General features: G+C 38.0%; 1 protein-coding gene across 3 annotated transcripts in view; it reads right to left on the bottom strand.

Moving 5' to 3' along the window:
- Positions 1 to 796: 796 nt before the first annotated feature.
- Positions 797 to 27222, bottom strand: part of LOC149148992 (tropinone reductase homolog At5g06060-like) — a 193963-nt gene continuing 167537 nt past the window's right edge. For all 3 annotated transcript variants that reach the window (XM_089446043.1, XM_089446041.1, XM_089446042.1), the window contains 3 exons: positions 5321 to 5537; positions 5047 to 5153; positions 797 to 1369 (listed from right to left, as the gene is read on the bottom strand). In XM_089446043.1, the coding sequence (XP_089302169.1) occupies positions 1190 to 1369; positions 5047 to 5153; positions 5321 to 5537 (504 nt within the window). In that variant the 3' untranslated portion in view covers positions 797 to 1189. The remainder of the gene's footprint in view (positions 1370 to 5046; positions 5154 to 5320; positions 5538 to 27222) is intronic.

Genomic DNA, 27222 nt, shown 5'->3' with positions numbered 1-27222 from the left:
GATTTGGTTGGCTTTTAGTTTTGGTTTTAACTTTTAATGGTTGTCTCTTGAATGATGAATCATTTAAATTTTCAATTTGATATGTACATTTAATCTTTACACTATTTAAAATAATAATAATTATATTATATTAAATTTTAATTTTTAATATATTATATTATTGTCGCTCCCAACTTAATGTTTCCTTTAGATTTGGGCAAAGCTTCTAGCTATACCAAATACTTGTTTCTAGTACCAGAAACTCATGCAACATAGCTAAAAATATAAGGAAAGTGGAAATTGTAATCAGTAATGAAAGCAAATATGTTATATAATCTTCGAAACAAAGACAAGTTTGCAGAAATGTTAAATACGCAGATTACTTGATATTTGTTTAATGATTAATCCATACATGTTGACTATATACTGCAAATAAACAACACGTTGTATCATTCACAGAAAATTGTGATCGGATCAGGGTGCAGGAGGGGCAGGCATCAATTGGAAATTGAGAATGGGGAGAGGGGAGAGCAACGGTTGGGAATTAAGCAATAGGTAAATAAATGGGAAGTTACTATCCATACAACAAAGCCAGATTTTTCCAGCATTACAAAGAGCTCATAAAAATGTGGCTATATTATACGCAAAGAAACTAGCGGTTTACAATTAAAAGAAAATGAAATAGTCATACTACTGAAAACACATAGCATCTGAATAAACATAATTACAATAACTCTTAAACGGATAGAGGGTATGTAGACCAAACTCTGAGTTTCTTGTGAGGATATATCAGTGACAATATATAACACTTCAAATGTAAAAGGAAACATATAGTAACATCAATATTCAGATGGTACAACAGCCGGAAGTACATGACTACATGAGAAATTCAGCCACCAAGCATGCCATGATTCAGACCATGAAGGGTTTAAAACATCATGCAAAGTTTACCTTGCAATTTGTTTCTCAAACAAAGCATAAACCAATGCATGACCGAGAACTCTATGGAGATACAACTATTACGTCTCTAATGAAATCAAATCAGGTTATCATAAATGCTCAGAGGGTATTAAAATTAATTAAACATTTATTACAAAGTTTAGATGAAAAAGAGTGTTAATGAAATATCAACATAGGGATACTTTAAGATCACATCAAACCTTACCTTGGTATTTTAGAGAAACACAACACTAAGCCTTACTTTCTGATCTCATATATAGAAACCGTTTACTGTCGTTCCTCCATCAACAGAAATAACCTGACCAGTAATATATGAAGCTGCAGGTAGGCAAAGAAAAGCTACGAGGGATGAAACTTCATGAGGCTCAGCAAGACGCTTTAAAGGAGTACGATCAAGTATCTTTTCTACAAACTCTTTGTCTTCCAAGACCTGTAAGAATATAAAATTATCACTACAAACAAGAAACAAATACACTAGAATTACACTGAAATTTGTTAAATATAAATATTTTGAAAATACACAAAAGAAAGATTTCTTGCAATGATATTGGGTCATCATCAATGGGACCAAAATAAAGAAATAAAGGATCAACTAAAGAATTAAAACTATGATTCAAGTACATTTCGTATTTAAATTGAAGCCACCATTGATAATTGTTGAGCTAATAATAGTTTAAATGCCATGTTGGCTAATCTTACCTCACTGACATGGCCCTTCATGGTGCGTATTGTGGTCTCAAGGAGTTATTTTTATACACTCTTAGTGTCCAGCCTATAGTCACATGGGTGTTAGTAGGGGCTCTAATGGTCCCACACATAGTACTAAGGTTTATGCCTAAAGCTACTGTAATTTCTATATGTTATAGGTGTAAAACTCATTTTTATTATCAAGACACTTGGTCGTACTTGATATTATTGATCTGATGAACCACAGTAGGTGGTCCAAAACACGTCGACCTCAAAATCCCAATGTGATTTATCCAGAAAACACTTGTTTACAATCATGAATCACAGAAGCCTACATTCAGATATTATTCATCAACTTTAGGGTACTTGAGCAACCACTTACAAATCTTGTGTCATGGGTTTCTGTTTTATTATGTGATCTTGTGCTTTCGGTTTAATTATGAGTTCCACGATTGAAGCCATAAATGCAACAACCTTACACTAAACCACAACATTTGTGGCCCTATGCACCCAATGTTTAGTGAAGCTCCAAAGGTGCCATTGCTACTTGTGAAGTTGGAGATTCTTGCAAGCACAAGTTAGACACCCTTCCCCTTTGGATTTCCTACTATTTTTTTCATGTTACTTGTTGATTCCATAGATATTTTATCCATCTGCACGATTTCTTTCTAAGCATCAACCCTTTGCTCATATGGCATGATCACTATCACAAGGTGATCTATTCGACATATTCTCTAACATGATTTTGTGGGGTGACTCTTCTTTTCAATTAGCTAGGGAAACCTCTTCCATTTGCCCACCCTCTTACTTCTACATGCATTGCCATAGGTTGTATTCTTGGGCATGATAATGACACTAGAATTGCATAATGAAACTAAAGAGGAAGCCTTCCCCTAAGTCGTACCTCACCTTCATCTCTCTATGTATTTGCATATGCGAGGAAATATGTTTTAATTTTTATTATTGGCAATAGAAATAAGGTTCAAAATACTTTTGTCACCTTTATATTACAAGCATCTCCTATAGGAGACTTGGTCAAAGGTTTCGAGTGGCACAGTGAAGATCAAGGTTCAATCCTTCCCACCTAAAATCTGGGATATAAACGAGGAGAAAAAATTGGAGGAAAGAGCCAATGTCAAAATGTTTCCTTTAAGAATTTTTTTTTTTTTCTTTAAAAAGACAAACAATTTATAAACAGTTTTTCTTTATTTGAAAAGTCAACAATTTACAAAGAGTTTTTCTTTTGTTAAAAGGTCAACAATTTAAAATGTTAGGAGTCATTTGAAAAAGTGAAAGTTTAAAAGATCAAAGTCCTTAATAATGGTCATAGGCTCTCTTCCACGGGTGAATTTATTTCTCCCAGGGACTTTTTTGAAGGGCAATAGATTTTTTCTCAAGTTCCGTCACACTTCTTGCACCCTACCCAGAGACTCACGACATGAACCCACCATATTAACAGTTCTAGAGTACCTACATATACATTTTTTGGTTTGTTTCAAAAATGACTAATCTTGATGAGGATTAAGAACCGTTCTAGAAATGTTGTGAGAAGATAATTTCCTTGCACCCTACTAATGGCAAATTTTGTAATGAAGCTGTTTCCTTGCAAGATGTTAATGATAAAATTCATAATGAAGGTTATTTCTACATAATAATAATGCTTCATCGCAGGCATTAACTTTAGGAGTAGGTTGTTTTACTATAACAAACTAATGTTTGCTTCATGATGAGGTAAATTCATTGTAGAACTATATTTCCTAGCATCGTGAAAGAGGTCGTCTCAATGGAATGAAATTGTCAAACTCTTTGACAAGCATCACACCTCGAAGCATGATTATGATCCCTTCTTTCCTTGACTAGATGGAAAGGACAAATCCATTCAGAATTTGCACGCTTTTAATCAAAGCCTTGTAAGCTAAGTGAATTAAGAGATTAATGGATTGCAATTGCGACTTACATTATTCTTTTGAAAGAAATTCTAATATTGGTGTTGATCCAAGTATAATATACACTAAAAAAGTTGATAGTTGGGCACTTCTTATTAATGAGATGGAAGAAACTTTTGGATCTTGCTTGTCAATAGTAAATACCTATGGACGAATTTAGAAAGAAAACAATTATTACTGTATAGAATTTTAGAATATGATATTTAGTGCTTCTCACAAATACTTGTCTTCTTTGATGTACTTCCTTCTATATTGTGTTAGCTTTCAAGGTTACTCCAAAAGTATTTATAACATACTTAGGGGTGCTTCATGTGATATGGAGTGATCGTGTAAAGGTGTATGGATGACCCTTGGTTGTTTCATCATGGACAAACATATGAGGTGACTTGCTTATTGATTACAAGACCTGTAAAAGCTTATGTGTCATTCTTCCTTAAAGTGTTGGAGACCTTGATAGCATCATCACATTCATCATGACGTGTACATGGAGTGTGTGACTTGCTTGGAGGACAACTTGCCTTGGAGGAGCGTTGAGCATGCTAAAGGAGGGTGTTAAATTCTATAAGGCATGGGCAGACTTGGTTGTTTACATGGCGGCTGGTGCTTGACTTGAGGCTTGGGTCGAGGAAGTGACCATGTAGGTGTGGTGGACCCAGAGGAGCACATTGTGTAGGAATGTTAGAGCTTTGGAGGTTTCTGGAGGTGGAGCATTGTACCTTCTTGCTCATTCATACCTTGGAGCCATTATGGGTGCCCCTTGTTAAGTATGATTCTCACATATTGTACTCCATTATTCATCAACACCATCAACGTGGTCCAATGCTTAATGTGCGATGGATGTCTTCCAATGATGTGAACTGTTGGATCCAAATATTCCATAGTGTGTGGTCAGTGTGGCTGTCCTACAAGCTATGATTGTTTACTTGGCTAGTGATTTATCAGCACCTTCCTTCCAAGGCCTACCTAGCCAAGAGTGGCCTCTCAGATTGGCTTTGCCCTTCTGATCTCCAAGTGGAAACAGTAAAGCATTTATTTTAGGATTGTTATTTGGCCAAGTCAAGTTGGGGGCATGTTCAGATAGATCTAATGACTATTCTTTAGAGACTTGGGTGACTACAGATCTATGGTCCATTCTTCCCTTAGTGATATTTGGCTGCTTGAGAATTTCTTCCTTGTTTGTTCTCTAGATGCTTCAGTGCAAAAAAGTGTTTGAGAATGAGGTTAGCTCTTTGTCTGCCTTTGCTTTTTGTGGAGGGAAGAGGTGGTATGCAGCTACTAGCAAAAGGGTTTTTGTTGATCAAGGACAATAAGTTGTTAGACTCAGGTGCCTATTTAGATTTTATTGTTGTTTTTGTTGCTTTAAGAAAGAGGATGTAAATATACTCTTCTTTTTGTTTTCTCTTGATGTAAACATAAGTATTTTCATGACCAAAAAAAAGCACATCTCTTGTGAGTGCACATGAGAGAGAGAAACCTTTTCCAGGAGTGATGTCTTGGTATACCATGGTGCCACACAGTTAACACGTATATTGTCACTTGCCCACTCACATGCAAGATTCTTTGTGAGTTGGTTCATTGCTCCTGTATTTCATTTAACACATGAGTCAACCAGACCATCCAAGTGAAATTAACATTGTTGAAGATTCAGATTCACATTTTCTTAAGACTGTGTCATAAGTTTCAAGTTGAGACCTGAGAACTAAAATAGTATGTATAAATTCTAGGAGAGAAAAATTGGAGGCATTTACCTTTGCTGGCTGCATATATGGTACCAGATAAAGTAGCTACAACACCAGCAACAGATGAAATGAAAACAATGCTTCCCTTTTCTGATGCTTTTAGTAGAGGATGTGACAGCTGACATAGATGATAAGCTGATTCAAAGTTGGTAGACATAAGAAATGAGAAATCCTCAGCTGTATAACCCATAGTGGGCTTCCTCAAATTTGTACCGACATTATTAATCTGCAGTCAAAATCATAACATAGCAATTAAAGATAGGTAAAAATGAATGTTGTAACTTCCTCATTGGAAAATGTCTCAATGGAAAACAATGCAAATATACAATGTATGAATTTATTTATTTAGGATATTAACTGCTTGTTGATTTCCTTGCACATGAACAACACTATATCTACCTCAGAATACTAAAATGCATGTGCCCAATCTCTAAAATATAAGCAACACTTAGTCCAGATTTAACATAACTAATATTATTCTCAAAATATCTGATTTTCAATTGAACAACAATTCTACTTCAATTTGTCCATTTGCATAGCAATAAGACACCTATATCCTCTAACAATGAAGTTCAAAGATAATTCACAAAATTTTCATTTGACTTTAACCTATTGCACTCCTAATATCTGCTCTAAAATATAAGCAACCCTTAGTCGAGATTTAATATAACTAATATTGCTCTCAAAATATCAGCTTTTCAATTGAATAATCAATTCAACTTCAATTTGTCCATTTTCATAGTGATAGGACACCTCTATCCTCTAAGAGTGAAGGTCAGAGATTATTCACAAAAATATCATTTGATTTTACCCTATATTATCACTAAAGTGTATCATCATACAGAGCTATATCTAGGCAGTATATTTGCCACTATAACAACTGAGCATAGAATCAATCTCTAATCAAGACATCTTGCCCATGAATAAGTCAAACAATCATAAAACATTTGGAAAGGCACCAACATATTCACGAAAGAATGTGTATTGTCAAATGGATTTGTGAACCCCTAACACCATGAACAAGCCATGGCTCATTGCTGCATTTAGGCCATTGGATGTTAGCAAATTCCCTGAAACTCCGCATCCCTTACCTGAGAAGTATTGTGAATGGTTGCCTAAATTCAATGGTACTAATGCTATCACTGCAGAAAAACACATGCATGAGTTTTACGGGGCATTAAGTGCAAAATTAATCATGGAAGAGCATGTAGTAATGATGCTCTTTCCTTGACTTTAGAAGGGAGTGATAGGAATTGGTATCTTAGTTTACCCCAAGGTAGTATCACTGATTGGAATGCCTTTCACCATGCCTTCAACAAGAGGTGGGCATGTTACCCACCGCCTGTGGGTGACACCCATAGGAAAAATGTTTCTCCTAGATTGTCTTCAGCCAGCAGCCAGCAGCCCCTAGATGGCTCGATGTGCCACCATCTCCACCACCTGAGCCAGCCATTATGCACCCTCGCCCATCTGCCATGATCGTATATTTGAAGGTGGGCCTTCCAACCCTGAAGGTATCGCTTTCATTATGTAGTTGGGTATTTTTGCTTACTTATTATGGACACTTTTGGGCATGGATTAATGGGGGGATTCGGCAGAAAGAATGGGCTTCATCTATACTCGTGTCCCCTTGTCCAACTTGGTGGTTAACCTTATATCCTAGTCCCGTGGGATCTCATCTATTGGCTACTAGCTTTTGAAGTGGCATTACATGGGAAACCCCGATTTTGGTTGCATGGTCCCACTTCTCGACACCGCATACATCACTCCTCCCCACTCCTTATAACCCCTTTTCACATATTTCCCATCCAGGTCCACATTTGTCCATTGAGTCCACAAGGAGTTAGCCTCCCCCTCCCGTTGTCCACACTTTGGGTCATGTGGGCCAGATGCGACAACAATTAGAGCGGGGGTTGTCACGTTCATCCCCGCCTTCTCCGTTCTAGTTGTCTCCCTACAACAGGCTATGGGAGGTAGTCCCTATGAAATGTGAAGATGGGGAGACTCATTGGCAACTGACAAGTCCAAAAGACACAACTGAATGGCCTAGCAACTTGGTTAATTTAGCAAGTTTAATGATTAGATTAGATTATCTTGAAAGACCAGTGCCTCAATGGAGTCAAATACTTGTTTTACGTTAATTATATACCAAGCCACTGAATGAACATTCGCTGCCTTAGGATGCTTCACTATCCTAAATGAGATGCAACACCTAAATCCTAAGTGAAATGCAGAATCTTGATTGGTTTTAAGTTAGATGCCTAACTAGACGAATCGTTTCCCTTAGTTGTTTTGAAACTAGTCTCTAGAGTAGGTTGTGAGAGAGAAACATAGGCGAAGATAGCTGAGGCTATATTAACAATACCTCCTTTGAAGTTCTAACCATCCAATGCCTCGGGCGCTGTAGAGACTGTGGCTCTGACGACTACAAGGTCATCGTGTTAACCCCTAAAGAGGGTCTAGACTTCACAACCAAGATGAAAAAGGTTGTCCTAAGAATCTTTCAACCAAGCTTATGCTTAGAGGTAAATTAATTAAGTGTAGGGCTAATCTTAGAATGCAAATGCGGGATGAGAGATTACTTTTAGTAGGATGTTAAATGTCTTAAGCACTTAGAGACAAGTTACAATTATATTAGAACCATGAAGTTCTTAAATCAATATATAATGACAATCCTCACTAATAAAGGGGATCCTCAATGAAACAAGATAGAAGGCGCCAAAATGTGTTAAGATCAATATAACTGCTCATGAAACAACCATAAACACAATGTTTCAACAATGCTAGAATGCCAATTAGATAATGACCAATAACAATAGGGTGTTAGTGTGTTAATTAGATACAAGAAGAGAGAGAGACTAAACAAAACTAGTGATTCCTCTTATTGCGATTATGATTATCAATTGACTTGATTAGCAAGAGTGTAAACTTTAGATATGAAGCTCACTTGCAAGTACACAATATTAGTATGCTTATTATCACAATAGATCCACAAGGAAAACCAGTAACAATATAGCCACTTATCCAATTATCAAATTCTCTAGCAATGAGACAAGCAAAGATATTCCTTAGAAACAATGTCACAATGAGAGAAAAGAGTACTAATCCACAATGAGATTTCTTACAGCAATTAGCCAATTTTATTACCAATCCAATTTAACCTTTAGATCAATTAGATTTGTTAATTATGTTCTTGAAACAATAAAGAGCACTTAAATGCAAAATGTTGATGCAAAAAATGACAAGTCACAAGACATTAATGAACCCTTGATCAAACATTAAGCCCAAAATCACTTTAACAATTAATGCTTTGTTGGCATTATTATGGCTAATATGTTGTCCTTGATGGCAACCTGCTTGATAAAAATGTCGACATTGTGATAATATGATGATTATGGAACTCATGCAGATTGGTATAGATGCTACAAAGGATATGGACAGAGAAATGGTAATTCGGTTACAGATGGATGTTTGTTGGCATTATAGCTAATGTGTTGCCCTTGATGGAAACTTGCTTGATAAAGATGTCAACATTGTGATTATATGATGGTTATCGAACTCATGCAGATCGGTATAGATGCTACAGAGGATATAGATAGAGAAATGGAAATTAAATTACAGATGGATGACAAAAGTGAATATTGAGAAAGTATACGCAATTCCTATGAAGAAGGGTCCCGTTTGTGAGTAAAAGTCACGTAAAAAATCCAAACCATAGAAATCTGGATACCAGGGATCATTACCATGGTATTGGCCTTTAATAATTGGAGCGACAACATTCATTTGATCTTGTCAACAAATACTAACGACATTGCCAAAGGATTTACCAAAGGTATTAGCTAAGGCAAAAACTGTATAAGGAGATGGAGAGCAAGGTGTTAACTGTGCAAGTGAATGGGTTATTTATATGTGATCTGATCTAAAACAGGTGTGCACCAGGGAGCAAAGAGAAGACTCAGATCTGAAAGATCTAAAGACATGTTGAAATATATGATTGTTTGAATTGCTTGTTGCAAATGTTTACGTAGCTAAAAATGAAATATCTATGGTTATAGTGATGATATGATCTGAATGTGATCTATGATTTGACAATAAGGTATGCACAGTATGTGTTGTGTATGTCGCGAAGGTATGCTTCAGTAGTTCAAGATTTGTACGCTAGTTTGCTTTTGTGTAGTCGCGTACATATGCAAATCTATCTCTGTTGAGTCGTGTATATATTCTGGGTTTTTTTTCAGTATGTTGAGATTTGTATGCAGGTGTTGCACATTATAAGAGCGTATATACGCAGTGTTGAAAAATCTAGGGAAAACATAATTAAGGTGATTCTTCTTTACTATGATAACAATTTGTGAAGTATTTACACAATTTATCTTAGCTTGATGTTTCCTTCATTATTAGTGTGTAGGTTAGATTCATCAAACTGCTATCAAAAACAAAAGAGACAAGAACACAAATATTTGGCTTTCTGCCAGGGCCAAAACCTCTCCCTCTTGGAGAGGAAAACCTGCACAAAAATTCTTCTTATAGAGATTCCAACTGACAAATACCAAGACCATGACCCTTGACACATTCTGCCTCTCCAAGACCAAGACATCAATCCACTTCTTTGTCACTGCTGAGATCATCCTTATTGTTGTTGCTATACTTACTACTGTTGTAACTTCATTGAGATCATCCTTGTTGCTCCTTCACTGAGATCATTATCGATGTACCATCATTGAGGTCACCATTGTTGTAACAAGATCATAAGGAGATTCCTGAGAGTTATATCGAGACCAAAATCATGATCCTATAACTATTATGATTTTGTCAATAACGTATTACTAAGATCCTTTTCTTTTCACAAGTATATCAAGACTGTGAGTATACCAAGTATACTACTGAGATATGCGTCATCATAAACTTCGCTTATCTGGAATGTCAACAAGAAGGGTGAATTGATATTGTTACAACTGTGATTATGAGTATGCCGAGTAGGATAACAAATATATACTATTGTGAGGTCATCGTGACCCTTTTCATTGAACCTGTAGGATTTTTGGACCATCGAGATTGTAACCCTTATCACAACTTGTAACCCTTGTCACTGCTCCACATTACGCTGAGACTGTAACAGAATACCACTTGGATTATCTTCATCATCAGAATACCAAGATTGCTAGAGACATGTGATTCCTATACAGTGATATCCTTTGAGACTTCTGCTTGTTGTGATCACGTCGAGATTGTTAGAGCTCCTGTAGTGTTCCGGAGATCTCTTCATCACTGTGCTTCCTTTCGTTGAGATGTATACCACCAAGGAGGAGGGAACTATTGTCTTTTCCTTACTGTGATTATCTCCGCACTTGATGAGAACTTTTGAGATTTGTACCCAACCAAGATCTCCCTCCTACACCTCATACCCATCCACAATTCAGAGAAACATGCGAGTTTTGTGCTTCCTTATTTGTGGAGACCTGCACCCATCTTCACACGAAATTTCAGAGAGAGATTCGAAATTATGATCTGCTTTTTGTTGACACCTTGACGGGGTATTTATAATAATGTGTGCTCTTATTTGAGCCGACGTGAATCCATGAACCGACGTGACCTTTTGCTCAAGCCGACGTGACTTTAAATTATGCATTTAATTTATTTTGGAGCCGACATTAAGATCTCTTCATTGATTTCGCTTGCAGATTTCTTGGAGGATTACGCTTGGTCTTTGGAGGGCTGCTACACATCTTGTAGGCTAGAATACATTGTACATAGGCTCTTAAAGAGCTCTTCAATACATGACATGACTCTTTGATAATTAAATAAAAACCTAAAGACATCAAGAAGAAGTCTTTGACCTAATTACACTTCTTTCTCATGAAACCCATGAGGCAAGATTTACAATAATAATTTATTACATCACTTACAAAGATCATGTCATTATGAAGATCGAACCTAGTTACATTTTCTTCAACACTCCCTCTTAACTAGGTGTTGAAGCCCCGAAAATCGGGTCGACAACAAGGGGGATACCCGCCCGGTCCGGACCTTGGTTGGCAGCTCCTTATCCGTTTGGTATAGCGGGTCCGACTGGGGATAATGGGACCAGTTTCCCAATCTATGGGTGTGTGTGTGTAGAATTGACTGATCTAATAGTAACTATCTAAGCTACTCTAATTCAAACTTTAATCTAATTCTATACTATGGTAATCTAATAAAAACAACACATCTAATCTATGTTAACACGGGATGTAACTCTTTTATTATGCGATCTAAAGAGATTTCAAATAACAACTGGTAATAAAGATCATTCAACGATTATAAGAAAGGAAATCAATTAAGATGAACTATTTCGCATAAAAAGTTAGGCAAAACAGTTGTGAACAGCATATCGCATAATAAGCTATTCATACATTAAACATAAATAAATAGCTACCACCGTACAAAAGTGCCAAATGGTAACTCAAACATTCATGCAATAACATATAAACAACTAAAAACTATATATATCACTTTAACATATAAGCAGAAATGGTCAAGAGATAAAAGTACCATTTATGACTGGTCCTACTCATAAGCTTCAAGCAACAATGATTTATTTCTCCTTGCTCTAACATCTACTAAGAGTACAGAAGTGCAACATCAGTATCAGATATCAAATGCAAACATCAACAAATCTTGATCCATTCATTCCCCAAAACCTCCTCTGAGGGTGCAAAAGTGCATGTTCTGAGGACAAGTTTTTGATAAATTTCTGGACCCTTCTCTAAATGCATGAGAAGGGTTTAAATACTACTAACTAAATAACTTAATTACACAGATTCAGGATACGGTTTAAATGACCGCCCTTTTTCTAAGCGAAATTATTTCTAAAAATTAAATCTAATATCTAACTATTTCTGCATTTGCTCCTTAATGTTGCGAGCATTTAGTATTTGCCTGGGTAGAGTCGGCTGACTATCTTCCGCTTTTGGTTGAGCTAAGCAAACAGAAATGGCAAGCGCTGGCACCATTTTTTCCAGCAAAATAGCAGATATACTTGAGAATCATCTCTGGCTATGTGGATTTACTGTGTATGCTCAGTAATAACCCAAATTCCACTTGGTTAACCCTCAAATTGCCTCTGCCTTTGCTTTCTTGCGTTTCCGGGCTTACGAGTGACTAAGCAGTTAGGGACTTTGCTTTTTGAGCAATTTTCTCAGCGATGCGCGATTAATCGAAAACTGCCTCCGTTCTTTGATCCGAGCCTTTCTGGTGCGTTTTTCGCCTTTAGTGCCTTTCCTTCACCGAGTATAAGCTTTAAAATTTTGCAAACATACTGCTTTCGTGAGCTTCTAACCTTGAGCGTTACATCGCCTGTTGATATCAGCATTGTTCAACTATTCATTGAACCATGGCTCTGACTGATAGATCTGTAATGGATAGTTTAGTGGCGCTCTGGAATTTGCGGCTCTGTTGCATGCGGTATCCGTTCATGAGAGCATTTCTTCTCTGCTTCCGAGCATTGGAGCTTTACCTTTTTCCTTAATCGCTCCCTGCACATTGCTTCATATTGTTTCTGTTTTTCATTCCTACAGTTCACACATAAGGAGAGAGTAATGATAATAAAAATTGACAAGAAAGCTCTGAGCTTTACGGATGTACAAAAACATGCCACCTGACGTGAACTAACTCTTTGAAAAACACAAAACTGTCTTTCATTAACACTTGGCGTTCATTTATTAATTTTCATTAACGTGCGTATTCAATTTTTCTTGAATGTTGAGCCGGGGAAAATCTGCGATGGACGATCTCTGCGATTCGCATCGCATCATCGCGTTATCGCGTTTTCATCAAGATGTGTTATCGCAGGGTTAGCCGATCACGTTTATCGCGGAATCGCAAGTTGCTGTTTCGCGCGATCACAAGATCGCCGATCGCAGCATCGCGTTATCGCAAGGTCGCAGATTTTACAATTCGTTAAATGGTTATGTGCTGTTTTATGCGATGTTGCGATATGTGATGTCGCATATCGGCCATCGGTGATTTCTTAAAGTTTTCGTTTATGAGCATTTCTTAATGCATGCGATGCGATGGATTTCGCGTCGCATTCTCGCAATTTATCATTTTACTCACAAGGAAATGTCCTACCTCCTTCGCGCGATGCGATATTTTCTTAAGGAGTATAATACATGAGTTTTAATTGAATTTTTTGAATTTTTTACTAAGGGTCCCCACTTACCTAGTGTTATTTCTAATAATAAATAAGGAGGGGGGTTGTTGGTGGCCACAACAATTGGCGATTCACTTGGAAGAACCAGTTATCTCTGTTTTCCTATTGAATTTTTCAAACTTCCAAAACAGAAAATTTTTCAGAAAATTAAACTTTGTTATGGACAGATAGAGTATATTATGCTTTAAACTGTCAATGATATTTTGTTTCAACCTCTTTTCATTCTAATTATTTGCTTTCTCAGGCTAGTCCTTGTATTTACATCAGCCATTACTTGGTCTTGTAAAGATAAAATAAAGTCTCCTCTGTAAACCAGTTATAAATATGCTCATTTGTCGTAGGTAGAGCCTCTGCTGCCAGCAAGCGTTTATAGCCTCGACAGGGTTACCTGTTACCCAGCAATGATCCTGAATCCTACTTAAGGTGGCCTACAACTTTCAAAGAAAAATCCATATTCACACCTATTGCTTTGATTTTCTTTTTATTCTTGAAGAACAATGTCTTGGTTTGGTAGCCAAATTATGACACAGTCACTCACTTGATTCATAACTTTGCTGAACAAGCTGGCTCGTGATGAGACTCCTTGTCTTTTAATTGCAACAATCTTGAGTCATTACCCTGTTGTGGTAGACAGTATTGGCAAAGTCAGCAAGTTATGATATCTATGATCATGATAAGCCGGCTCGTGATGAGACCTCTTATTCTTCAAGATATAGTGTATTCTTGGATTATCCCTCTGAAAGCTGCGATTTTCCTTAGCAGGGAGGAAGTCATTGTTTCCTTAAGATAGCTCTGGACGACAATAATAGAGTTTTTGGAAACAGCTTTTCTATAGAGAATCTTCATTTTGTTATTGATACCTTTCATTGTGCTGATATAAAACAATTTTTTCACTAAAGGTTGCTTTCATCAAATTCTTTGAAGTTGAAACTCGTATCATATCTAGGCTAAAGTTTTTAACTGTATCTGTCAATAATAAAGACCAATTTTCCAAAAGATTTGCTATTTATACAAGCGAAAAGCTCAAAATCTGAAAGAGAATTGGTGTCTTTTTCGTAAATACCTAATGTAACCACTCACAACTAGTTTTATTATGAAAAGAAAAACTATTCTACAAAAATAGAAGAATAATCTTCTATGGAAAATATTTCTTGAGAATTTGTCCATTAACAGGCAAAGGATCCCTCCTACCTGCTAAATCCTGTAACACAAATGTTGATGGACCTATGACTTCAACAATCTGAAAAGGGCCAAGCCACATCCTTTGAAATTTTGTATGTTTGCCCTTTTCCTCATGAGCCTTATCCCACTTTAAAACTAAATCTCCCATCTGAAAATCTTTTCTGGTCATTATATTTGAATCAAAAGAGGATTTTACTAGCGCTTGATGATGAGCATGCGTTTTCTTAGCTTGTTCTCGTTGTTCTTCTAATTTAATTATTTCCAATTGTCTCAGCTGTAAGGAGGAAGTGGGTACTTCATCAATGTATTGTATTAAAGACAAAGAGGGAATGGCTAAGTGAGTTGGAAGAACCACTTCTTTCCCATAAACTAAATTAAAGGGAGAAGTGTCGATTGAAGCTTTTTGCGTTATCCTATCTGCCCATAAAGCATATACCAAAGCTTTGTGCCAATTCTTTTGATTCTGGTCAACTGTTCTTTTAATAATCCTGATTAGGTTTTTATTTGTTGACTTAGCTAACCCATTACCTTGCGGATAGTAATTGGCCGAATATTTAAGTTTGAATCCTCGTTTAAGTGCAAATTCAGTCATTGCATTTCCAAAAAAGTATGATGCATTGTCAAACATTAAAGCAGATGGCAATCCAAACCTAGTGTTTATAAATTGATCTATGAATTCAATAATATTTTCAGAATTAGCTGTCTTGAGCGGAACTGCTTCTACCCATTTTGTGAAATAATCTGTTACCGTGAGGATGTATCTATGCTGCTTAGAAGAGTGAGGAACAATCTCACCTATTATGTCCAAGCCCCACTGACTGAAAGGTTGCTCGATGTTTACCGGCTGTAGTGGCAAGGACGGCTTCTTTTGTCTTCCAACAGTAGTTTGGTAGACTTGACATCTCCTCACGTAACTGTGTGAGTCTTTGAACAGCGTGGGCCAGTAACATCCTGCGCATAAGATTTTATGTGCAGTAGCATCTCCAGCATAGTGTCCACCTGTTGGCCTATCGTGGAATTCCTGCAAAACTTTTTCAGCTTCAGTTTTTTCAAGACACCTAAGAAAAACAGAATCATAATTTTTTCTGAAAAGAATATCATTTATGAGCTGATATTGTTTAGCTTTTAATCTTAAAGCTCTTTTCTTAGTATAATCAAGGTGTGAAGGAGCATACCCGTTCTTAAGATAATAAATGATATCAGCATATAATGATTCTGCATCGTTTAGGCTTACCTCACCCATTTGTACCTCTTCAGATGGAATTTCAGAAATTTGCGATGCTCCGGCCAGCATTTTGCAGAAGCCTTGACCTCTTACAATGTTTGCTGGTTTGATCTCAAGGTCATATTCCTGTAAGGCAGTAACCCAATTGGCCCTTTTCTCACCCACATCCTTCTGTACTAGAAGATTCCTTACCGCTGGAAACGGTACTATGATCTTAGTATGGGTTTTAAGTAAGAAAGGTCTGAAGTATTTGACCGCTTTGAAAACAGCATAAGCCTGTTTCTCCACGTTTGAATAATTGAGTTCAGCACCTTGTAAATTTGAGCTAAAAAACGCAATTGGAGCTTCCGCTTTTTCTTGATTCGCTTGAGTTAGTATCGCAGCATATGACTTATCTGAGGCAAATGTGTATAAAATAAAAGATTCTGAAAAATTCAGGGTTGCTAAAGATGGAGCATTAATAATAGCTTGCTTGATCAGGTTGAATGCTTCATATTCATCTTGACCCCATTTAAAATTTGAATTCTTTTTAATCATGTTTTGCAAAGGAGATACGATTCGCGAAAAATCTGGAACGAATCTCTTTACAAAATTGATTTGACCAAGGAAAGATTGCATGGCTTTTTTGTTATGAGGTAGGGATATTTCATAAATTTCTTTGATTCTGTCGGGATCAATGTGAATACCGGACTTTGACACTATGAATCCTAGAAGTTTCCCTTCACTTAATGCGAAAAAAGATTTCTTAGGGTTAAGTGAAATTCCATACCTTAAACACCGTTGAAAAATTTGTTTCAGGTCTTTGAGATGGTCGCTTCGCTTCTTGGAGTACACTGTTATATCATCCAAATAAATTACTACAGATTTATTGACTAAACCTTTGAATGCGATGTCCATGGCTCTCTGAAATGTAGCACCAGCATTAATCAAACCAAATGGCATCTTCCGATATGCATATGTGCCCCATTTGGTTCTGAATGTGGTTTTCAACTGATCATCAGGATGTACCAACACTTGATTGTATCCTGAAAATCCATCCAAGAAAGACATTAGTTCTGAGCCTGCCACTGCCTGCAGTATTTGCTCCATAGGTGGAAGAGGAAAATTGTCTTTTTGACAGGCTTTGTTAAGGTTCCGAAAGTTAATGCAAATCCTAATGTCTCTGTTTTTCTTTCTAACGAGTACCATATTGGAGACCCATTTGGAATGTCTGACGGGAAAGATTATCCTGGCTTTCAGTAACTTGTTGAGCTCGGTTTTTATCTGATTTTCTAAATTGGGGTGGATTTTTCTCAGCTTTTGTTGGACAGGTTTTTCGTTATCAATCATAGAAATAGCATGCTGGATGATAGAAGTGTCGTATGTTTTCAGCTCATCATAATTCCAGGCAAAAACATTTTTATATTGTCTCAAAAGACGAATATACGCTAGTTTTTCTTCAGGGGCTAGGCCGAGGCCTAGATTAATGTTTTGTGGTTTAGCATCGGTCCCTAGGTTTACTAATTCGTAGTTCAAGGTTGAACTGTAGAGTTTTGAATTGGTAGACCTCTTAAACCGATCTTTCAAATCGTATAAGTCTTCTAACTTGACCACCGACTTCGGTATAGCATTATTAGTGATATTTTGTTGCAATTATCGATCGTGCTGGTCTTCGTCAATTATTTGATTGGAGTAGGATCCTTCAGATGTGAGGAAATTTACGATATCTGGATCATCATTGAATACTCTCCAATTTGTGATGTTGTCAGGAATGGACGGTCTAAAGATTAATTCTATCGAGAATCTATCTGGACTAAAATCTTTGGAGGGAATAAGCTTAGAAGCTACGTTAGCCAAAAGGTCTGCACTAGCGTTTTGGAGTCTGGGGATTGAAGAAATATTAAACGCTATGAAATGCTCGGTCAGATCTTGTACTAAAGATTGATAATGTTTTAAGTGACCTGATAAGCAATGTATAGTGTTACGTACCTGCTTAACCACAATCTCAGAGTCTCCAAAGACTTGAAGATACTTGACCTCTAACCTGATTGCCTTGTACAGGCCTTGAACCAAAGCCTCATATTCTGCTGTATTGTTTGTGCAATCAAATTCGAGTCTGCATGTGAGCATGATCTTTTCTCCTTGTGGACTAATCAGAACGCATCCTGCTCTTGCTCCTTCGTTAGATCTAGAGCCATCAAACAATAATTTCCAAAACAAAGATGTATTTACAGGTTTATCTAAAAAATTAATACATTTTGAACTATCAGTTCGAGAAAAATTTTCAACTTGGGACAAAACTGAATTTTCTAAATAAGGTGACGCATGAGCATTGAAATTGCCGAGGAAAGAATCTACCGAGTAATTGCCAATGATACTGCTGTTATACGCTACCGGTTCATTTTCTCCCTCTAACTCCGTTACTATGTACTTCTGGTGTAGCTCTCGTTCAACTTTTATTTGATTCGGTTTACCGTTGTAGGGCAGCCACATGTGCGACCAATCAGTTGCGAAGTATCCATGGAGTTTCTCTGACCAATCCCTGCTAAGAATTAAGCCATAGAATTCTGGGATGTCAGCAACTAGAATGTCAATAACCTGACATACCTTCGGGTTGGATGACAATCTTATGGTTACTTGATTTAGTTCGCCGATCACTTCGACTTGAGATCGATCGAGCTGAACTATGCGCACTGCGGATTTCTGTGGTTGAACATTTAATTTGGCACATATAGATTTGGGTAAAATATTCGATGAAGCACCGGAATCTACTAAACAATTGTGCACATTTTTGTTGAAGATTTCATAAGTAATGAGAAACGGGGGAGTGTGAGATCTTGATCTTCCTCCAATCAAGGCGATGTCATTTGGATCAATCTTACTGATCACGTTAGTTGGAGGTCTTCCCATGTTGTGGGAAGCTTGAGAAAGTACAGCGGCAGGCAAAGGTGCAACTGGCACGGCATGTAATTCTTTCATCATTATCTTCTGTTGATGTTTCAACTTGCTCAGTTCGTAAAGGGTGATATTAGCCCTAGTCTTTTTCATGTCATCAATAATATTGTACTCCATTTCATCTGACACTATCAGTGTTTTTGATGGAGTCGTTTCATCTGCTTGGACTGGGCTAGTTTGAGTCGCTTTGGATGTCGTTTTCTTTGTTGCGACTTTATCTTTTGTTGCAGAGCTTGCGCTCTTCTGTTTAGGGGTAGTTTGGGGAGGATCAAGCTGATTTTTACTTCGTGTGCTAACTGGAAATACTTCTTGATCTTCCTCTTGTGGGAGGATGAAATCCCACATTCCTTGTAATTCCACAACTTCTTCGTCATCGGTTTGCCCTTCAGTGGCGATTTCCTCTTCCTCTTCCTCAGATTCAGCATTTGAAATGGCATTGGGTGGCTTTGCATCCGTTGAAGGACCTCTTTTAAAAGCTCTGTAGGGCTTTTTCGAAGAAGTTTCCGCTACTTGCTTTTTTATGTCGACCATCTCATTGGACATGGTCTTTAGAACTTTTTGCAATCCTTCCAAATCAAAAGGATCTTTTGCTTGTTTCTTCTTGGAGTCTTCCTTGAAGGTGACTTTTTTGGACTTACGTTCCTCTATCGCGGATCTCTTTTCCAGGGCTATTATTCGTTTTTCTACTGCTATCGCCTCTTTCATGTTTTCAGCTAAGGTTGTTTTATTTGCCTTGTCCACGAAGATGGCTATGTTTGATGGCAAAGCGGTAATATACCATTCACATCGTACTTCTTCGCTGAGCTGAAAAGCAGTAGGAATTTTGTTGAACCGTAAATTCAAATCCTTAATAGGCTCTCTAGCTTCAGCTTTAAGATTCGATAGGTCATTGATTAACGTTGCCGTTGATCTGTCATCACCAAACTTGGTTAGGAATTGGTCCTGGAAGATGTCCCAACTTGTGATGGATCCGGAGGGTAATGGAAAGTACCATGACCCAGCTGTCCCTTGCAGTGTATAGGGAAAAAGCCGAACAACAGCATCTTCATTAGTAACTCCATTGAGATTAATGGAAAGCATGAAGTTATTTATGTGCTCTTCTGCTAGCATGCCTGCCTCGGGATTGAATTGGGCAGCCATTTCTCAGGATGGGCCAGTATTTGACTCAAGGGTGCAAGCATTAATACTGCCCAGGGTTGTTCCATGGAGACTGGGCCATTGTTGAACTGCTAACAGAGGAAAGTGCAGAAGATGATCCCTGTGGCTGGGAGGATGAGGATACTATGATCGTAGATGATTGAAGAGGGGTTGTGGGGGTTCCAGTGGATGGATGGACGATGATCTGGAGTGGAGGTGTGGATGGTTGACTTCGCAGTGAAGTAGTTGAGATGGATGATGCGGACGAAAGAGTCTCACTGTAAGACTCTTGCGGTGATTTCCTTGCTCTTTTCCTGGTGGGAAGAGGTAATTCGGTTGGCTGAACGCCAAACTTTTCACTCTTTAGCCTGGTCAAGGGATGAGCAGGGTTGTACTGCGAAGTCACGCTGCCTTGAGATTTATCAGACCTCTGAGGGGAGATGGAAAATCTCTGAAGTTTGTGAATCAGAGATTCAACTTCAGGAGGTTCAATGGTGGATTGGTCTGAAATATCAGGATGTGTAGCAGCGGTTGATACTCTAGCGACTTCTGACTCTGAATTTAAATGTAATGGGGAAGTCGGGGGAGATGATGAGGGCGATTTACTCTAGGAATGGTATTCAGATTTGGATTTACTTGCCATTCATAGTTCAGGCCCTCCTTCTAGCGCCAAATATGTTGAAGCCCTGAAAATCGGGTCGACAACAAGGGGGATACCCGCCCGGTCAGGACCTTGGTTGGCAGCTCCTTATCCGCTTGGTATAGCGGGTCCGACTGGGCATAATGGGACCAGTTTCCTAATCTATGGGTGTGTGTGTGTAGAATTGATGTTGCTGATCTAATAGTAACTATCTAAGCTACTCTAATTCAAACTTTAATCTAATTCTATACTATGGTAATCTAATAAAAACAGCACATCTAATCTATGCTAACCTAGGATGTAACTCTTTTATTATGCGATCTAAAGAGATTTCAAATAACAACTGGTAATAAAGATCATTTAGCGATTATAAGAAAGGAAATCAATTAAGATGAACTATTTCGCATAAAAAGTTAGACAAAACAGTTGTGAACAGCATATCGCATAATAAGCTATTCATACATTAAACATAAATAAATAGCTACCACCGTAAAAAAGTGCCAAATGGTAACTCAAGCATTCATGCAATAACATATAAACAACTAAAAACTATATATATCACTTTAACATATAAGCAGAAATGGTCAAGAGATAAAAGTACCATTTATGACTGGTCCTACTCATAAGCTTCAAGCAACAATGATTTATTTCTCCTTGCTCTAACATCTACTAAGAGTACAGAAGTGCAACATCAGTAGCAGATATCAAATGCAAACATCAACAAATCTTGATCCATTCATTCACCAAAACCTCCTCTGAGGGTGCAAAAGTGCATGTTCTGAGGACAAGTTTTTGATAAATTTCTGGACCCTTCTCTAAATGCATAAGAAGGGTTTAAATACTACTAACTAAATAACTTAATTACACAGATTCAGGATATGATTTAAATGACCGCCCTTTTTCTAAGCGAAATTATTTCTAAAAATTAAATCTAATATCTAACTATTTCTGCATTTGCTCCTTAATGTTGCGAGCATTCAATATTTGCCTGGGTAGAGTCGGCTGATTGTCTTCCGCTTTTGGTTGAGCTAAGCAAACAGAAATGGCAAGCGCTGGCACCATTTTTTCCAGCAAAATAGCAGATATACTTGAGAATCATCTCTGGCTATGTGGATTTACTGTGTATGCTCAGTAATAACCCAAATTCCACTTGGTTAACCCTCAAATTGCCTCTGCCTTTGCTTTCTTGCGTTTCCGGGCTTACGAGTGACTAAGCAGTTAGGGACTTTGCTTTTTGAGCAATTTTCTCAGTGATGCGCGATTAATCGAAAACTGCCTCCGTTCTTTGATCCGGGCCTTTCTGGTGCGTTTTTCGCCTTTAGCGCCTTTCCTTCACTGGGTATAAGCTTTAAAATTTTGCAAACATACTGCTTTCGTGAGCTTCTAACCTTGAGCGTTACATCGCCTGTTGATATCAGCATTGTTCAACTATTCATTGAACCATGGCTCTGACTGATAGATCTGTAATGGATAGTTCAGCGGCGCTCTGGAATTTGCGGCTCTGTTGCATGTGGTATCCGTTCATGAGAGCATTTCTTCTCTGCTTCCGAGCATTGGAGCTTTACCTTTTTCCTTAATCGCTCCCTGCACATTGCTTCATATTGTTTCTGTTTTTCATTCCTGCAATTCACACATAAGGAGAGAGTAATGATAATAAAAATTGACAAGAAAGCTCTGAGCTCTACGGATGTACAAAAACATGCCACCTGACGTGAACTAACTCTTTGAAAAACACAAAACTGTCTTTCATTAACACTTGGCGTTCATTTATTAATTTTCATTAACGTGCGTATTCAATTTTTCTTGAATGTTGAGCCGGGGAAAATCTGCGATGGACGATCTCTGCGATTCGCATCACATCATTGCGTTATCGCATTTTCATCAAGATGTGTTATCGCAGGGTTAGCCGATCACGTTTATTGCGGAATCGCACATTGCTGTTTCGCGCGATCGCAAGATCGCCGATGGCAGCATCGCGTTATTGCAAGGTCGCAGATTTTACAATTCGTTAAATGGTTATGTGTTGTTTTATGCGATGTCGCATATCGGCCATCGGTGATTTCTTAAAGTTTTCGTTTATGAGCGTTTCTTAATGCATGCGATGCGATGGATTTCGCGTCGCATTCTCGCAATTTATCATTTTACTCACAAGGAAATGTCCTACCTCCTTCGCGCAATGCAATATTTTCTTAAGGAGTATAATACATGAGTTTTAATTGAATTTTTTGAATTTTTTACTAAGGGTCCCCACTTACCTAGTGTTATTGCTAATACTAAATAAGGAGGGGGGTTGTTGGTGGCCACAACACTAGGGAGGTATTCATAATGGTACTTGGTCATTCTCAATCTGAAGAATTTCTCATAAGAAGAATCGGATTTGCAATCCATATGTTATAACATCATTTCAACCAACATTGTTTCCATTTAGCAAGGCCTTGACTAACAGCTCTATCTCTCAATTAGATTAGAGCACAATGTTGGCGAGACCAATGACTGATAGACACACATCATCATTGTCTCTCTTAGGGTCATACCCACCCAGGTGTTCTCCGAGTATGCCCTACTAGGACAATTCTCATCTTGGGTTCCCAGCCCTCAAGAATATCGTTCCTCTTGCCCACTCTTGTCTTGGATGCCCTACCACATCCTCAAAGAGTGTCGGATGCCAGATGATTACACAATCCTCCATTCTTTCTTCCAAATTGAAGACAAGAATGTCGTGTCTAACTCTCCCTCTCAACCAGGGGCGAGTTCCAAGTTTCTCTTTACTCAGAAACTTTCTCGAGTTCCTTTTACTTATAGGAACCTCTCAGAGCTCCCTCTTACCCAAGGACTCTATCATCAATGCTTTATAGGGTCTTCTAGTTGACTGACGATCCAAGACTTCGATGTCATCAATTTCTTCACGTGTAGGGTTCAGCCATCCATCACTTTCCTTCGTCATGTCATTCCTTCTTTCCCAGAAAGTATCCTCCTTGGCTTTACCTCTAGGGCTTCCTTCATAAGGCCATCTATCTTCACCTTTTCTTCAACAGTGATTTATAAGGTACATAGTTGTGACATCTTCACAACTCTCCTTACCTTGGCCCTGCACACATACCCAGAATTTTCCAAGAGGCCAAACACCAAAAAACAAATCACATATTACCTTTTGGTGATGGCCTTTTTCCAGTGACATCTTCTTGTAGGTATCAACATCCTGCATACATGTTGACTCATCTCCCAACGATATCTATTGTCAAGGGTCTTCATCTTTTTAGACTTCCATCAGAGTCTTCACATCATTCTGGGAGATTTCCTAGTCAAGTCTTCCTGATCCTCTGGATGTTGATTGCCTTCATCATGGTTGCATGTTTCACGATCTCTTTCATCCTCATGTCTTTCATTCCCAAGGGCTCTTAGAGTTCTTCAATTGTAGTCAACTACCTCATACTTCATATGAGGACATATTATGTTGATTTCATCTAGTTTGACTTATGTCTTTCTGCATCCTTTCAAAGGAGGAGATCCTTTCCCTTTTGATCATGCTCGATCCATTTTACCTGCAACCATATATCATGACATTACGATATCAAATAAAAATACAAGCATACATACCTCATTTTCCCTTCAGGCTACTTTCAGCAGCTTCTTGATTGAATGGATCTTCAATCCCTTGATCTGCTTCATCATGTCATTAGTCCTCATCTCATGATTTCCATAAGTTGGAAATCCTGATGAAGCATTTTCTGCCTTCCCGGACTAGAAGATCCTCCGCTGAGATTTCTATCTTTAGGATCTAGTATATCCTCATCTGGCAAATGTTCCCTTTGACCTGGATGACTTCTTCCTTACCTTTGATATTCAATGAGATTCTCAAGAGCTATGTTCTTCTTGATTCTCATACAATCTCTTGTTTCCATGATGCCACGATGCATCTTCTTACCATGATCATATCTACAAAGACTTCTGATAGGATCCTTTTGAGAGGGACACCATCTCACTCATAATGGAGATCTACTATTCCCTCTTTCCCTGATCCCTTTCTTCAGCTTCTTCCACCCTTCCGGTGATATGAGCTCTTCTTCCATAGTACTATTATGTCTTGTCAACTTTCCTTTACTTATCTGCACTTATTTGAGTCCTATCAACTTGTCTTTCTCTATCTGACATAGAGACCACAAACTATTGATCGAGGTAACCTCCTTGTCCATGGACATTTGTTACCTTGCTTAATCTTAATATCAATGATGATTATTCTTTCATCACCTTTCCCAGACCTCGTAATTGAGATCTCATGAAGAGTGCCTCTTCTATCACTCCATGTATTTCTTTTCTGTCTCCTTTCTTGCTTCATAGAGATGAGAAAAACTTTTGAGAGTTCCTTCTCATAAATTCAGAGGAGACTTGTTCACTGACTTCTCTTCTTCATAAGGATTTTGTCAATCCTTCGTGTTCTCTGCAAGGACTTTTAGATAACCCATCTATCCTAAAGATCTCCTTGCAACCATGAAGTCAATGAACCAAACTTGATTATAGAATGAAAAGATACTTACTTGATATGTAAAGATGAGATCTTCAGCTTGACTATGATGGTTGTTAGTGAGGCAGTTTTGATGCTTCCACCAGATGAGGTCCTTGATAGAAAGATTGCCTTTCTTTTCTTTGAGCTATCTTGATATGCAGGTTGTTGACATAGTTATATTTTTGGAACCTTGTAGTCTGCAGCATTTTATGATTTGAGATGACAGATCTTGAATGAGTCATTGACTAAAACTGTGAGAGTCATCAGAACTGTTGCCACAGATCAGTGATCTGAATGCTTCATCTTGTTGATCTCCAAAACCTTTGCTGATGATAATTGTTGATGTAGACTGCTTCTTGGACTTCGATCCTTTTCGAGATGAAGTATTCTTGGTGGCTTGTGTAGGTACAAGATCTTGTTGTTGTAACTTATCTTTTTGATTGCATAGACAGCGACCCTTGTTATTGAATACTGATGTTTGAAGATTGATCCTTTGATCTAGGGTTTGATTCTTCCATGTAGATCTTTCAGCTGCTTTGATGTCTTGTAGGAACTTGATTCTTGAATGTCTCTTTTTCTGCCCTTACTTTGACTAATGAAACCAACGCTCTGATACCATGTTGAAAAATCTAGGGCAAACATAATTAAGGTGATTCTTCTTTACTATGGTAACAATTTGTGAAGTATTTACACAATTTATCTTAGCTTGGTGTTTCCTTCATTATTAGTGTGTGTAGATTAGACTCATCAAATAGCTATCAAAAACAAAAGAGACAAGAACACAAATATTTGGCTTTCTGCCAAGGCCAAAACCTTTCCCTCTTGGAGAGGAAAACCCGCACAAAAATTCTTCTTATAGAGATTCCAACTGACGAATACCAAGACCATGACCCTTGACACATTCTGCCTCTCCAAGACCAAGACATCAATCCACTTCTCTGTCAATGCTGAGATCATCCTTATTGCTGCTGCTATACTTACTACTGTTGCAACTTCACTGAGATCATCCTTGCTGCTCCTTCACTGAGATCATTATCGATGTACCATCATTGTGGTCACCATTGTTGTAACAAGATCATAATGAGATTCCTGAGAGTTATATCGAGATCAAAATCGTGATCCTATAACTATTATGATTTTTTCTATAACGTATTACTAAGATCCTTTTCTTTTCACAAGTATATCAAGACTGTGATTATACCAAGTATACTACTGAGATATGCGTCATCATAAACTTCGCTTATCTGGAATGTCAACAAGAAGAGTGAACTGATATTGTTACAACTGTGATTATGAGTATGTCGAGTAGGATAACAAATATATACTACTGTGAGGTCATCGTGACCCTTTTCATTGAACCCGTAGGATTTTTGGACCATCGAGATTGTAACCCTTATCACAGCTTGTAACCCTTGTCATTGCTTTGCATTACACTGAGACTGTAACAGAATACCACTTGGATTATCTTCATCATCAAAATATCGAGATTGCTAGAGACAAATGTGATTCCTATACAATGATATCTGTTGACACCTAATCCTCAACGGATGGGTGAATTGGAACGCGAACAGTCATCAAGAAGATGAACTGATCCGTCCCATTTATGTATATAAATGATAGTTAGCTAATGAATTATGCAATCAGTTTTTCTCTGCCATTCTGGAGTTACCCTGGCCTGACATGGTATCAGAGCACAGGTCCCAGGTCCCTTTTTCTGGCGTGCCTTGTAACTCCTCTGCCTCTGCCAGCGCTCTGTCCTCAAACGGCTATGTCAATCTGCCACACCTGCTCTGTCCAAAATCGTTCCAACGTTCATCTGCGTGATTCTCTGCACCTCATTGAATTCTCTGCGCATCATTGATTGTCTGCGCCTCATTATACCCTGCGCATCTGCTGGTAACCGTTTTCAAACAAATTTTCCCACGACGAAATCGACTTTTGACCTGACCATCAAAGCCTGTTATGAACAATTCTCCAAAAGCCTCCATAAGTTGCAACATCCTGCGGAGCAATAACTTCTATATAGTTGTTCCCTAGGTCAAAGTTTGTCTCAACAAACTTGCGAGCAGCTAGCTTGTATTTCTTGCTTTCGAGGTGA

The sequence above is a fragment of the Pinus tabuliformis genome, chromosome 9 (genome assembly GCF_031772625.1).
Source record: "Pinus tabuliformis cultivar Carrire ecotype Pingquan chromosome 9, CPIR1, whole genome shotgun sequence".
Classification (NCBI taxonomy): Eukaryota; Viridiplantae; Streptophyta; class Pinopsida; order Pinales; family Pinaceae; genus Pinus; species Pinus tabuliformis.
The sequence above is the reverse complement of the archived record's forward strand: the minus strand, read 5'-3'. Positions and strand labels throughout refer to the sequence as shown.